Below are 15,891 nucleotides of genomic sequence, written 5' to 3' on the forward strand. Positions count from 1 at the left end.
CTTTTGGCACTCCAACCACAAAAGAAAAAAACTAAGTGTCTCAGGTGAGAAAGTGTAAAGATTTCCTGAAAACCCTAAATGGATTATTAAAATCCTGATATCCTGACTAGTATCAGGTGAGATTTCTCTTTCTCTTAGGTATTCCTAATGCATCCATCACTGTAGTTATCTAGGTGCTGATTTGAATAAAGTTTTATTAAAAATGGTTACAAACAATACAGAATATTCTCATATGCTACTGGACAGCATATGTCCTGACACAATTTATATGCTCGCCAAAGATCTTACCAGGGGATATAATTCAGGAACAACATCCTGGTATCAAAACAATGTGTGCAGTGTTTAAATATGTCTTCAGGCAGGTAAGTGAGCATGCATCAAAAAGGTCTATGTTCTTCTGTGAAGCTTTCAACTATATAAAGATTCTTGCAAATTCTTGCTCAAAGTAACTGTTTTGAGATTTACAACATCACAACACACACTTTATGTGTAACCATGTACTTCATGAAAGCCACTGTAGTCATATGTACTCTAATACTTTTCAAAAACCAAAATTTTACCTATGAACATTTTAATTTTAGGGGCTTTCATTAAAGACTCTGCCACTAGACCCAAATCATTACCTGGAACTAGGTATTCAAAAAAATGCTGTAAGCACTTCCACAAAAAGCTAAACAAGATGCCTTTTTCTTCTTCCCCATGTCATCTGCAATAAGCAGGAAAACATACACACATCTAACAAAATTTCTCCACATAACTGGGGATGCTCCTTGTTGATTCTTCTTGAAAAGACTTACGGTGAATTTTTTTTTTCCTCTTCAGAGGAGCAAACAGGTGGCCTAGAGTCTCAAGAGGCAAAAAGTTGAAGCATGCTATTTCAATTTTTGCTTGAACTTACAAAAGCTTAAGGTTAATCATCCTTCCCAGGCAAAACATTAGACCCTAACTCAGCAAAGCATTTGAGCATGTGTTTTAAATAGGGCTGTCGATTAATCGCAATTAACTCACGCGATTAACTCAAAAAATTAATTGCAATTAATCGCAGTTTTAATCAAATTGTTAAACAATAGAATACCAACTGAAATTTATTAAATATTTTTGGATGTTTTCTAATTTTCAAATATATTGATTTCAATTACAACACAGAATATAAAATGTACACTATTAGAGGGGTAGCCGTGTTAGTCTGGATCTGTAAAAAGCAACAAAGAGTCCTGTGGCACCTTAAAGACTAACAGATGCATTGGAGCAGAAGCTTTCGTGGGCGAATATCATGCGTCTGACGAAGTGGGCATTCATCAACGAAAGCTTATGCTCCAATACATCTGTTAGTCTTTAAGGTGCCACAGGACTCTTTGTTGCGTTTTAGAAAATGTACACTGCTCACTTTATATTATTATTTTTGATTACAAATATTTGCCCTATAAAAATGATAAACAAAAGAAACTATTTTTCAGTTCACCTCACACAAGTACTGTAGTGAAGCCTCTTTATTGTGAAAGTGCAATTTACAAATGTAGATTTTTTTTGTTACATAACAGCACTAAAAACAAAACAATGCAAAATTTTAGAGCCTACAAGTCCACTCAGTCCTAGTTCTTGTTCAGCCAATCACTAAGACAAACAAGTTTGTTTACATTTACGGGACATAATATTGCCTGCTTCTTATTTACAATGTCACCAGAAAATGAGAATAGGCATTTGGATGGGACTTTTGTAGCTGGCACTGGAAGGTATTTACATGCCAGATATGCTAAACATTCATATGCCCCTTCATGCTTCGGCCACCATTCCAGAGGACATGCTTCCCTGCTGATGATGCTTATTTAAAAATACAAAATGCGTTAATTAAATTTGTGACTGAACTCCTTGGGGGAGAATTGTATGTCTCCAGTAGGGTTACCATATGTCCGGTTTTTCCCGGACATGTCCGCCTTTTTGGTAATCAAACCCCTGTCCGGGGGTCCGGAGGCATGGGGGCTGTCCGAAGCCCGAGCGCTACCGGCTTCACGGTTTGCCGGGTAGCCTCCAGACCCTGCGCCCCCGGCTGGGCGCTTCCCCTCCCGGGCTTCAGCTGCACTGGGGAAGCTCCGGCCAGGGGCGCAGAGTCAGGAGGCTGCCTGGCAAACCGTGAAGCCGGTAGCGCTGGGGCAGCCCTTTTCGCATGGCTGGGAGTGAGGAGGGGGAGTTAGGGCGGGGACTTTGGGGAAGGGGCGGGGAAGGGGTGGAGTTGGGTGGGAAAGGGGCGGGGCCAGGGCCCCGTGGAGTGTCCTCTTTTTTTATTTTTTAAATATTGTAACGCTAGTCTCCAGCTCTATATATTTCATGTTATAATAGTCTCGGATGATGACTCAGCACATGTTGTTCATTTTAAGAGCACTTTCGCTGCAGATTTGACAAAACACAAAGAAGGTACCAATGTGAGATTTCTAAAGATGGCTACAGCATTCGACCCAAGGTTTAAAAATCTGAAGTGCCTTGCAGACTCTGAGAGGGATGAGGTGTGGAGCATGCCTTCAGAAGTCTTAAAAGAGCAACACTCCAATGAGGAAACTGCAGAACCCGAACCACCAAAAAAGAAAATCAACCTTCTGCTGGTAGCATCTGACTCAGATGATGAAAATGAACATGCATCGCTCTGCACTGCTTTGAATTGTTATCGAGCAGAACCTGGAATCAACATGGACCCATGTCCTCTGGAAATAGGACTGAGTGGACTTGTAGGTGCTAAAGTTTTACATTGTTTTATTTTTGAATGCAGTTATTTTTTGTACATAATTCTACATTTGTAAGTTCGACTTTCATGATAAAGAGATTGCACTACAGTACTTGTAATAGGAGAATTGAAAAATACTATTTTTTTTAACTGCAAATATTTGTAATAAAAAATAAATATAAAGTGTGCACTGTACACTTTGTATTCTGTTATAATTGAAATCAATATGTAGAAAACATCCAAAAATATTTAAATGGTATTCTATTACTGTTTAACAGTGCAATTAATCATGTGATGAATAGTGATTAATTTTTTAATCAAGATTAATGTTTTTAATGCCTTGACAGCCCTAGTTTTAAGTGCCATTGCAGTCAAGGGCCGTAAGCACATACTTAAGAGCATTAATGACTAGGGTTGGACTGCTGAATTGGGCCTCAATGAGCATGGATCCACTCCCTAGCTTACCTGAAATAATAATTCTAGAAAATCTGTTTAAAATGCAACTGATTTACAGTGAAAGTTCCATTTAAGTTACCACATGCAGGGAAAGTGACAGAGTTAGATTTTCAGTATTACCAACTCTCGTGATTTTATTGAAAGTCTTGTGATATTTGGTGTTTTTCTTAAAGCCCCCTAATGATATTTTCAGGCCTGACTCATGCTTTTCAATGTCCTGGCATTGGCAATACGGGTATAATTTTCTGAATCCTACTGACTCTACAAATCAACTCTCTGGTTTCCCAGTCCTAAGGTTTAGCACGTACTGCTAAACTCATCCTCCACAGCCAAATCCTAAGTTAATCAATACTTGTGGTCTGAAGAAAGCTGATCTGTTGGTGCCTGCAGCAGGACACTTAGCTTGGGCAGCAACAAAAAGTACTCCCTACTATGGATCTTAACTCAGTGGCTCAAAAGGATTTCTTATTAAAGTTTTGATTTAATGCACTGTGATACAAGAAAGCTAAATGATACATGAAGCTCGAGGAGCAGAGAAAAATAAAAAAAACTTAGAAGCTAATCATAGAGGAGCAAACTTAGGTAAACAAATTTTTAGAACTAGATAGATAAGGATTAAAAATAGTTTATGCATGAAGAAAAAACTATAAAACAATTGGAAAACCTGACTGATTTGATTACTAAATATAATCTAGAGAAGATGCACAGTAATCAGCACAGAAGGAATCATCAACCAAACCTGAATCCCAATGGCACTTTGTCAGAAACCAGCACCCTATTGATTAGCAGACAAATGAATAGATACGAGCAGGCTCTCCAATAACTTATTAAAATAATGGGACTAAATTTATGTGTCAGTGAACTAAGAAACTATTTCTGTAATTATATAATAATATCAACTTAAGAAATATCAGGTCAGGTAATTAACTGAGTTATGGTGGAGTGCTTTGTGCCTACTATGCTACACATTTATTTCCTAAATCCTTTCCAATTGAGGTTACCTTTGCATTCTGTAACTTACATTTTTACCATAATAGTTAGAAAAATGGTATTTTTGACGATTTCTGCTTTTTGGTTAAACTTTTTTTTTTTTTTTAAATAGCACCGAACATGTGGATCACTCACCTGATGAGCATCCAGATCTATGATAGTGGCCTTAGACACTCCTTGTACTCTTTCAAATAGAAACTGGAATCATAGGTAGGTACAGAGGAAAGAGGGGAAAAAAACACTCCAGTTAGGACAGTAGATGAGAGATTAGAATGGAAGCTTGATACTTGCATGGTACATCTCATTTTTTAACTGAATGCAGTGTATATATTTCTTATTTGCCAAAAATTAAGGGCTAGATATTTTTGAAACACTTTATTATGGAAACTTAACAATACATGAAGGAATAATTACATAAAACAGAGAGAGGGTTTTTTATGGTTTGAAAACAATTATCTTGAGAAGCTCATGGACCCAATACACAAAGAGAATTCATGCGTTTGCATCACATTATATACATGAACTACATTTATAGGCTAGCTTTCAGATTCAAATCTTATAATTGAAAAAACAAAGTTCCCACTTCTTGTGTTTAGAGCTGCAAGAGGTGATGCAGGTTATCACATCATCAATGGCTTACATTTCTAAAGGATTGTGTAGGATAAATATATTATCTGGTTTGTGATAATGACAGACTGAATGTGCATAAAGATCATCCCTCTCTCTCTCTCTCAAAAAAAAGTTGGAGAATGTTGTAGTAGGGATCAAACTTTATTTTACAAAGTCACTTTGTAAACTAGTAGTGGAATTCATTAATTGCTATTCCATATGACTGAGAAAGCACACTAACATTTTTCAAAAATTCTTTGAGTCATAACAGTAACTACTGTTAACTAATGGATGGTAAAAATGTCTTTAGTACATGTACAAACTATGGAAGAGTTATAGTCTCCAATGTGCATTGGAATAGTTGGGAGCCCCAGGGCAGATTAAGAGATTTTTCAAATCAGTAAACATCCAAAAGAAGTTAGGGCACTGCACCATATAGTGTACTGTATTTGTTTATATCTTAACATTTTAATTATTTTTGGTAGTATTTTATAGCATGCTAGCAAATATTCTGTGATATACTTTGTAAGAGTAATTAAGTCTTAGTTACAGGAGGTCTTATTTCAGCCTCTACATATGGATGTTTGTTTACAGAACATACAATACTAAATATAATCAATTATTTCAAACTCTCTCCCCTCCCGTGTAAGGTTATTTTCGAAGACTTCACATTTTTATCTAGGAAGACAAAATGCATTAAGTGTAAGATCCTGAGGGCGGATACCTGTGTCCACGCAAACTTCCGTAGAAATCAGTGGAGCCCCATGTGGGTGCCAGGTTCGCCAATTGCAGAATCAGGACAGATCCCACTGAAGATTTTAAGACAATTAACCTATGGTACTTTAAAAAGCATTTTTATTTTAAAGAAAGAATTGTAACAAACGGTATTGAGTCATATTTACCTGCAGGAATCTGATTCTGCAGCCCTTTTCCACAAAATTATTGCCCTCATCAGTGACAGTTATGCATGCATAAATGCTTCAGGATCAGTCCCTAGACTACTGTAATACTGATCCCTGTCTACAGACAGTTTTGTTTATTTCTGTTTATTAAGATGTAAGTTAGACTACCGATTTAAGAAATTTATGTTGATATTTTTTTTCATTTGTACAAACAGCAGAGAAAATTATTTTTAAATGTCCTACCTTAATAGCCAGTGTGATATCAGCATATGCACAAAATCCTCCACCTTTATCACTTGAACAGTGATGGAAGCCACCACCTAAACGTAAAAATGTAACTTTAAAGAAATACTAGACTAAAAAGCTAGATACTATGGAAAACACTGTCACTGCAAATGTTTGTTTGCTGTTTACTTAAGCAATGACCATCATTTTTTTAAATTGAACAGAGCATCTAAAACCCCTAACCCATTGTCCTGGTAGCATATCACATTCAATGTCATGTTCTATATATCTGGCCTATCAGGTCCCAAGATAAAGAAGCAGTATGTGTCCCAATCTGAAGTGATTTGGTCCCAGAACCTGGAAATCTTGCAACCATATGAAGAACTAGGCTCAAAGGAGATGTGTTCCCTACAATTATACATTATATTAGAACCCATGCCTTTGTAGTAAGGCACTTTGCATCCATGGCCTATCCACCAAGAGCCACATGCTCTAGTTTAGAGTAAAGCAGGAGGCCAATTCAACTCAACAAAGTGCAAAGGGTAAACCTACTTGAGGCAGTAACTGTGTAACAGGCATGCTAGAATACTACCTTCCTCTACCACAGTAATAACTTAATGAATTATCTAGGGGGGAAATGAAAACCCCCACAATGTACCCAATTAACTTGTGGGGTGGATGGGATGGGATGGGCAAGTTCTTCTCAAACTGAAAGTAAGGGGTCAGCAACAGCCCAAAACAAGAACCGACACTGACTGTCAGTCAGTACAGCCAATGTACCCAAGGCCTTCCTACGTCCAAGGGCTATTAAACTGTAGGATGGATGCAAAATATTGTTTTGAGTCAACACTAAGATCAGGAATGGATTTTAAGAGTTGCTCTTTAAAAATGTATATACCAAACATTCACCACATAGCATTATTTTTAATCACAAATACAATGCATTTACTTTACTGATAAACCAGCTACATATATCTGACCCATATAACTGACAAACATAATTTCATTTGAATTTCCACGGAGCATGTCTGCCTTTGTTTGTTTTTTTCATACTGGAAGTTTACTCTCTAGAGGATTATACTAAGAAACAATAGAAAGATGTGTCCAGAAGAATGAAAGAGGTAATATTTTATATTTACACATAACTAATTTGTTTTTACTCTCTCTCTTTCTGGAAGTACAAACTTGCTAAAATTCTTCTTTTTAAGACATGATGGCTGCCCAGATGCTCACTACGTTGGAGTTACCGTCTTTAGAATTATCATACAAACATATGAAAAAGGTGGAAAAAATCGAACATCTGTGACCTCTGTGAAATCCAAAAGCTAATTATAACTCTGACTATTCCTTCTACAGTCATTGACCTTCCTTCTTTTGCCATATTATAGGAAAGGATAGAAAGAAGGCCAGATTTATTTCCACTATACCCTTTATAATTTATTATTATTACAATTAAGTCTCTTTTTAAATGAAGTGATCTCAGTCATTCCAATTGACCTACTGAAAAATACCAAACAAATGGTTAAAAATACAAAAAATTCAAATCTACTGTAACTAAGCTCTCACTACAACACATTTAAAAGATGTCTGTGGCTGGGAGAGACCAACGATTCTTTGATTAAAGAAATGGATATTTCTGACTTCAGTGTAGTGTCTCTCTTTCTGGAGTGCTCTTTTTTCTTCTGTTGCAGAATTATTGCACACTTATTTAGCAAAATAATGTAGTTAGGTGCCATTGCTATTTATTTACATCATGATAGGATTTGCATGCAAATGTGCTGATAATTGATGGTTAGCAATGTAATGTATGTGCCCATAAAAAACATGTTGCATTTCTCAAATCATTAACTTTTATTTTTTCACATTGTAGATTCATCAAATGCATTAAATATTTCAGTTTTGTAGTGAAACAGAAATGGACATTGACAAAACAGAACAATGAAGTCCTGCAGTTGAGTTAAATGCAATATGGTCTCTATTTATTTGGGATGCTGAAGGGAAACCGCATTGCGGCAAGTTACAGAAATAAAAGAACTCTGAATCATGCTACAGTCAGAACGAATCTCTCAACAATTCTAATCTAGCATCATTTAGTGTGTATTAAATGTCAATGATTTTTTAAGTTGGAACACCGAATCTCTATATAGGAATCTCTATATGTGAGTAGAAGGAATTTTCCTACAGCCCAGTAAGATTCCTCCAAAACACCTGTGTTCTCCAAATGAGATGGAAAGAAATATTAATGTAAAGTGAAAACTCTGAATTTATTCCTCAAGAGATTTAAGTTTTAAATGTTTTTCCACTTTATTTTTGCCTTCTTCTGAAGCCTTCTGTACTGGCTACTGCTGTAGGCAGGATGCCAAACTATACTGTGTCAGTGATCTCTACGTTCCTCTAAAATTTAGCAGATACTGTACATTAGTTTTCCAAGAAGGGTATAGTGAAATTGCTCACTTGGTTTTTCAGAAGTGCCATATTGTATTGTTGTTATTAGTTTGGCAAGTATGGATACAAACTGTGTCCACAATGATTATCTTTCAATATAAGATGAGGAACAGAACACTGGAAGCAAATAACATTTTCTTATTCATATTGTTTGTGCCCATAATTAAGATCCCCAACTTTCCCATCAAATATTTCATCTGAGTAAGTTTCAAACAATTTTATTATCTCACAAAAAGTACTGTATCTTTTAAACCTTACTTTTTTAGGGAAAATGAATATATAATTTAAGTAATTAACAACAAATGATTTGTAAAACTTCTATTAAAATTTTATTATCTGACATACCTTTTTAAACTCATAGTCATCCTTGTCCGCAAACTAGGGATGAAATTTACCTATGTGTAGAGGGCCAGCACACTTTTTGCCTAGATTGCCTATGCATGACTTAAGTCCCTATCTATCTATCTAATCTATCTATCTAAGGTATTTATATGTCCCCCATTACTGTAGTATCTGAACGTCTTACAGCCTTCAATAAGGTTATCTCGTCACAAAACCCCTGTGCAGTAGGAAAATGCTATTATTTCCATTTACAGAGGGGAAACTGAAGCACAGAGAAAGTGCGTGCCCAAGGTTTCACACAATGTCATCAGTGGACCAAGGTCTTCTATGACCACAGTCAGTACTAATACCACTGGACCATCCTTCCTCTCCAGAATAGTGACTTAAGAAGTGCACAGGGCACGTGCTGACCTTGGAGTGAATTTCACACTAGGTGTTTGTTTAATAAGCAACTGTAAAACTTCCATGGTGCACTTAACACAGGATAATGATGACAGTGAACTATATATAACCAAATTCAAGGTAATTAGAGATTTGATTATTACATGGCATTTGAAAAATTATTCTGGTAATAAATATGGATGCTCTTCCGGTTTTCAATTTTGTTATGATTTCAGTTGATAACCACATATAAATAAAACATACTATATTTCATTGTATATTGCCATTGAGACGGTATTTGATGTTACGTGTCTGATTTTTTAAAATATGATTTAATGAAAATTTAAAAACCTATTGCAGTAAATCATGTCATTTTTCTTCCAAATTCCACTTTGTCTTCCATAATTTCCAACATGTTCATTCCAAGAGCTTTTGTTGCTTCAATCATGGTATCACAGAGTTGAAAAATTAGGTTTTATCATGTAAATATTAAGATTTTTCAATACCATACTGATATTGTCTACCTTTATTTAGTTAATAACAAAATAATTAGGATTTATCCCCGCAAATTAGCATTCCGCTGTTTGTTCTCTTTTCTTAGAAGAATCTGATTGTTTTGTTTTGTCACAAAACAGCAATATGGATTATAGTAGACTAGGAAACTAAAATTATCTTCTGTAAAATTAATTTTCTTCTCAAATTCGTCTCTAAAAGTTATTTTTCTCTTCTCTAAAATTCTAAACTTAACATAACCTCTCTAAAATTAACTTTGGACATTTACATTTGAGGTAGATATGGCTGTTATAAAACAGGGTACAGGTCACGTTGAGAGGAAATAAATTATTTTTAAAGTAGTTGGTAAAACTTCATTTGGTTAATTACATTTGTACTTACCCACATTGATTGCCCAGCCTCTGTCAATGGCAAGCTTTCCTGCCTTTAAGAAAAATTTAAGAATTTCAGGAATGTGTAAACTATGGCATTTAGGTTTTTATCCTGTAAACCCCTCCCGCCCCCCTTAGGCATTTCTATGGTTCCCACATAGTCTCTACAGATGTTCATTAAAGTCAGTGGAAGCTTTACCAAGTTTTACCAGGGCAAGGCATGCTGGAAGAAACCCTTTAACATGATGTCTATATTTCCTTCTCTTGAGATTGTGCATCTAAAATTAACTGAACACGGACCCCTAGTAGCCAACTGAATAGTGCAGAAAATATGAAAAAATTGTTCAAATGGGTAAAACTTCCAAACATAACAGTAGGAGTAAGAATAAATAGTGTTCAATCCTATTTGTATCATTCCAGTTTATATAACAATCCTCCCAACAACACATTTAGAAGCTCTAAATAACTGCAAACATATTGATACACTTAAGGTTTCCAGTGAGAAAACATGCAATATGCAAAGTGTCGTGGGATTTTTACAAAGTAACATTTATAATGTTGAACATCATCAATCCTTTTCCTCAGATACCTGGAAATGGTGACCACTGCTCTTTGGCGTACCCAAATGACATTCAAAGAAGGGAAAGAATCAACAAAGAAAGGGCTCACTAAACTGGAATTAGGAAAACTTGAACTTTGAAAAGAAAAATGTGAAATATTATTAGTAAAGAGCAGGCAGCCTTAAAGGAGCATTTCTGCTTTTGAAGGCAGACATTATTTTCTTTCACTACCCTGAGGAGTGATAAATTATAGGTACTTCAAGTGTCAAATATTTTTAAAGGGCATATTACAATTTCTAATAAAATAAAATGATTTCCCAAAAATGATGGAATGAAAATTGCATTTGCAAGGGGAACTGGAAAGCTTCAAAGTGAGAAACAAGGAGCTCTTCCATCAGTAAGATTGGTCTTTGGATACCTCCAGAAGATTACTTAATATTTAAGAAACCAGTGGGGGGCTATTTTACTACCCAAACTCTGCCAATTTATCCAGATTAGATCCTGAGGAGGAATTATTGAATGGCAGGACCCACAAGTCACAGTGCTTCTCCACTACCTCCTCATTCAGTGTACTTCCCAGGTATTTATCATGAAAAAAAAAAAAGTCCCTACAAAGTCAAAAACCATCACAGACTGCAAAAGGGACTAATGAAGTAGTAGTAACCCTGATGATAACACTAGCAACAGCACTGGCAGCAACAGAAGGCACATATTTTCTATTTCTGAATTCTTAAGAGCACATGGACAGTTTAGGCCTTTATTTATTGCTCGATTAATTAAGTTTATGCAGGCAAACACTATGCTTTTTAGAAGTGGAATGATATTTCTATGATGAGAGCCAAAGAAGGCTCGGAACATAGTGTAATGGAAATCATGACCCAAAAATGGCCATTATTGTTATTTATTATTTGTATTACAGTAATAGTAAGAGACCCATTGTGCTAGGCATTATACAAACACAACAGTCCCAGCCCCAAGAGCTTACAAAGTGAGCAAAGCTCTTCTAGATAGCCATATTTATGAATACCGAATAGACCGTTTTTGAAATGACATCAGCACTGGTCTTATCATGAAGAACTGTCTATAGCGATTCACATCACACAGCAGAGATCAGTGCAAGGCTTCCAGGTAGTGCGGCAGGACTAGCCAAAGGCGGTGACAGAGAGCCACTATAGCACTCAGAGGAAACCCACTACTAGAAAAATAAAAAGAGTTTTAAGCAGCATGGCGAGGGACCTTTCACACTCATGGGCGAAGGGAATTATTTTTACTTTCCCTGTAACACAACTGCTTAAAAACTACAGGCCAAATGCTATCCTCAACTATCCCTATGCCTTCCCATTGAAATCAACAAGGTTGCATGGATGTACCTGAGGCAGAATTTCACCCTATTTGTCACTGACCAATTTGCAGGTAAGTATATTCAAGTTGCTTGTTTTAGATTTGAATGGGATCTAATAAAGAGGAAACTAAAGTCCACATACAGTTAAGTCTTCACCTCTCACACGTTGGTCTACATTTGCCTTTTCCACTTTGGGCACTGGCAATAAATACTGGCAATAAATACTGAAGAAGTTACACTTGTTTCTATCTCACCTACTTTTATCCATATTAATAAAAGGACACATCTCAAAATTTGGACATCACTTTCCCTCTGCACTCCTTGTTAAGCAATCTTTTATGAATAATGTAAGTAAGGATAATATTCCAGATAGTATGCCTACTTTTTCCACTTTTCAAGGCAGCTTTGGGCCATCCAACAGCATTAGAAACTGTTACCAATACATTCAAGCATCTTCATTTCCACCATCCCTTTTCCCCTAACTTATCCTTCTCTGATCTTTAAGAAAACACAGTGAAAGTCAGGATATAATTAAAGTGTAATGGGAAAAAGGAAATAGAAGTTGAAGACCAGAGAGGAGAAGGAAAGTTACGGGGAGAACACAGTCAAAAAAGGGAAAGGTATTTTTTGATGTTAAAAAGAAAGGCAGACCCCCATACCCAATGATATCAAAACTAGGGCTGTTGATTAATCGCAGTTAACTCATGCCCCTTCACGCTTCGGCCACCATTCCAGAGGACCTGTTTCCATGCTGATGATGCTCATTAAAAAAAGAATTGATTAATTAAATTTGTGACTGAACTCCTTGGGGGAGAATTGTATGTCTCCTTTTCTGTTTTACCTGCATTCTGACATATATTTCATCTTATAGCAGTCTCGGATGATGACCCAGCACATGTTAATTTTAAGAACACTTTCACAGCAGATTTGACAAAACGCAAAGAAGGTACCAATGTGAGATTTCTACAAATAGCTACAGCACTCAACCCAAGGTTTAAGAATCTGAAGTGCTTTCCAAAATCTGATCGTTATTGAGCAGAACCCATCATCAGCATGGACACATGTCCTCTGGAATGGTGGCTGAAGCATGAGAATCTTTAGCGCATCTGGCACGTAAATATTTTGCAATACCGGCTACAACAGTGCCATGCGAACGCCTGTTCTCGCTTTCAGCTGACATTGTAAACAAGAAACGGCAGCTTTATCTCCTGCAAACTGTAACTAAACTTGTTTGCCTGAGCGACTGGCTGAAGTAAGGCTCTAAAATTTTACATGGTTTTATTTTTTTTGTACATAATTCTACATTTGTAAGTTTAACTTTCATGATAAAGAGATTGCACTACAGTACTTGTATTAGGTGAATTGAAAAATATTATTTCTTTTTGTTTTTTACAGTGCAAATAAATATGAAGTGTGCACTGTACACTGTGTATTCTGTGCTACAATTGAAACCAATATATTTGAAAATGAGAAAACACCCAAAAATATTTAAATAAATGGTATTCTATTATTGTTTAGCAGCACGATTAATCGCATGATTAATCACAATTAATGTTTTTAATTGCTTGAAAGCCCTAATCAGGACCCAATAACTTATAGCAGTACACAAATGTGGAGAGTACCACTGGTCCCAGCACTGCCTAGGTGACTTGGTAGTAGAAGCTGTCCATCCTATTCCACAACCCATGGCAGAAAGAAGAGGGAAATAGGACCTTTATTTTCAGGATGGGTGTAATCTCCACAGGAGAACCATGACCTCTTCTGCCACTTTTGCACCTTAGATTTTACATAAATTTCTGGTTTCAGAGTAGCAGCCCTGTTAGTCTGTATCCGCAAAAAGAACAGGAGTACTTGTGGCACCTCAGAGACTAACAAATTTATTAGAGCATAAGCTTTCGTGGAGAAGTGGGCTGTAGTCCACGAAAGCTTATGCTCTAATAAATTTGTTAGTCTCTAAGGTGCCACAAGTACTCCTGTTCTTTTTACATAAATTTCTAACATTCTCCTTTTCTAAATTTCCCAGTTTGCTACATGATTTCATGATCTGCTATTGTTATTTAATTCTCATCTTCACCACCACGTTAGCAATGCTTCTGTCAAATGAATGTGTACATATATAGATACTTATTTGAAACTGGTCAGAGTATTTTGTGTCATTCTGAAGATGTAAGACACATCAGAAAGGATAAGCAATTATGTTGTTAAACTAGAAGTCTTGAAAATCATCAAACAGTTTTTGCAACACCATTTGAGCATGATTATGTAGAGAACAGATTCAAACTTTACAAAATGCTTTAGATGTTTAATATCAATGACCAGTAAGTAAATGAATCTTTCACAAAGAGAATTAATTAAGATGCCATTATGTGCTTAAAATTAATTAAGTCATATTGTCAAAAGTGATTTCTGAATGCTCACAGCAGACAATCATACACGTTAGATTGTTGTCTGAGCCCACCCACCAGCTATCCATTCTACTTCTTTTCTGAATACCTCTAGATGACTGATTCCAACAACTTGCAGGAAACTGGAGATTCTTGACAAACAAAGATGACATCTCATTTGTGGAATTAGGGAAAGTAATTTGTACAGTTTACAGCACCAGTGAGCAGAAATTTTAACAAGGGAAGGCAATTTATTTTGTACATGTTTATAGAGTGCTTGGAAATATAGAGTTATATAAGTGCCAAATAGTATTATAAATAGTCCCTACACTGGACATAAAATTTTGAGCATTAACCTGGGAAGAAAAACATTTGAACATTTTGTGAATAAATGCTAAACAATACTGAAAGTAAGAATTCAAATACTATTTAATTTTATCTTATTAAATAAGCATTTGTAGAAAATTATAGCTGTTTCCCCACAATCATCTATAATTCATCTCAATAATAGGGGAGTTATAATGTCGCTAGTTCTGCCTTACTGTGATGGAACTTTTACAGAAAGGATACAGGCAATCTGCCCTAAAAATTAAAAACAGGAATAATTCTGATTATTATTTGTATTGCAGTTGAATCTAGGGGCCACAACCCAAGATCAGAGCCCCGTTGTGCATGGCACTCTTACAAACATAACGAGATACTGTCTCTGCCCTGAAGACTTTACAAATCCTTGGCCCCAATCCTGCAATAATTTACGCACATGCTTAACTTTAAGTACATCAGCAGTCCTGTTGAACTCAACATGCATAAAGTTAAAGCATGTGTGTATGTTTTGGCAGGATTGGGAGTAAATTGGAAAGACAAAGAAAGGATGGAAGTAGAAACAGAGACACAGAGCGGAAAGACGACTTGCCCAAACAGACAGCAGGTCAGTGGCAGAGCAGAGAAGAAAGCACAGGTCTCCTGACTCCCAGTGCAGTGCCCTCGGTAATACTGCTTACATTTTTTTTAAACTGAAATTGACTTAAAAAAAAGTTAGGTGTAAGGGAGTTTAAAGCTATAACAGCGTTTAAAAGAGAACTGGATAAATTCATGGAGGTTAAGTCCATTAATGGCTATTAGCCAGGATGGGTAAGGAATGGTGTCCCTAGCCTTTGTTTATCAGAGGGTGGAGATGGATGGCAGGAGAGAGATCACTTGATCATTACCTGTTAGGTTCACTCCCTTTGGGGCACCTGGCATTGGCCAATGTCGGTAGACAGGATACCGGACTAGATGGACCTTTGGTCTGACCCAGTACGGCCGTTCTTATGTTTAAAGTCTACCTTGACTCGACAGGGAAAGCATTCTGACTTCAATGCGAGAACTACTGGATGAGGCTGAATGGATCAAAAGATAGGTAATGTGGATATAGAGTTTCCCATCTCCAGGCCACTGGGTCAAAGCCAGCCCAGGTTAGAAACCAAAAAAGGTAAGTACCTATCTTGAGGCTGTTTATCATTAGAATATGTAATTCTATCATTTTCTGAAGTTCTTTCAGTTACAGTTACTGCATTTGCAATGCAGACTAAAAATACATGGTGCCCTGTGCAGCCTGAACACTATGTTGTTACCGAATTCTAAGAACACTACATATTTTTCCCTCTGGCAAATGC

The 15,891-nt window shown here is 36.4% G+C and overlaps 1 protein-coding gene across 3 annotated transcripts in view; it reads right to left on the reverse strand.

Annotated features, from left to right (window-relative positions):
- The window catches only part of HDAC11 (histone deacetylase 11), a 74,038-nt gene that overhangs the window by 24,798 nt on the left and 33,349 nt on the right, over window positions 1–15,891 (reverse strand). For all 3 annotated transcript variants that reach the window (XM_005307173.5, XM_065551192.1, XM_065551191.1), the window contains exons 5-7: window positions 9,961–10,003; window positions 5,917–5,993; window positions 4,298–4,360 (exon numbers count right to left, since the gene is read on the reverse strand). In XM_005307173.5, coding sequence (XP_005307230.2) covers window positions 4,298–4,360; window positions 5,917–5,993; window positions 9,961–10,003 — 183 coding nt within the window. The remainder of the gene's footprint in view (window positions 1–4,297; window positions 4,361–5,916; window positions 5,994–9,960; window positions 10,004–15,891) is intronic.

This window comes from Chrysemys picta, chromosome 7 (genome assembly GCF_011386835.1).
Source record: "Chrysemys picta bellii isolate R12L10 chromosome 7, ASM1138683v2, whole genome shotgun sequence".
Lineage (NCBI taxonomy): Eukaryota > Metazoa > Chordata > Testudines > Emydidae > Chrysemys > Chrysemys picta.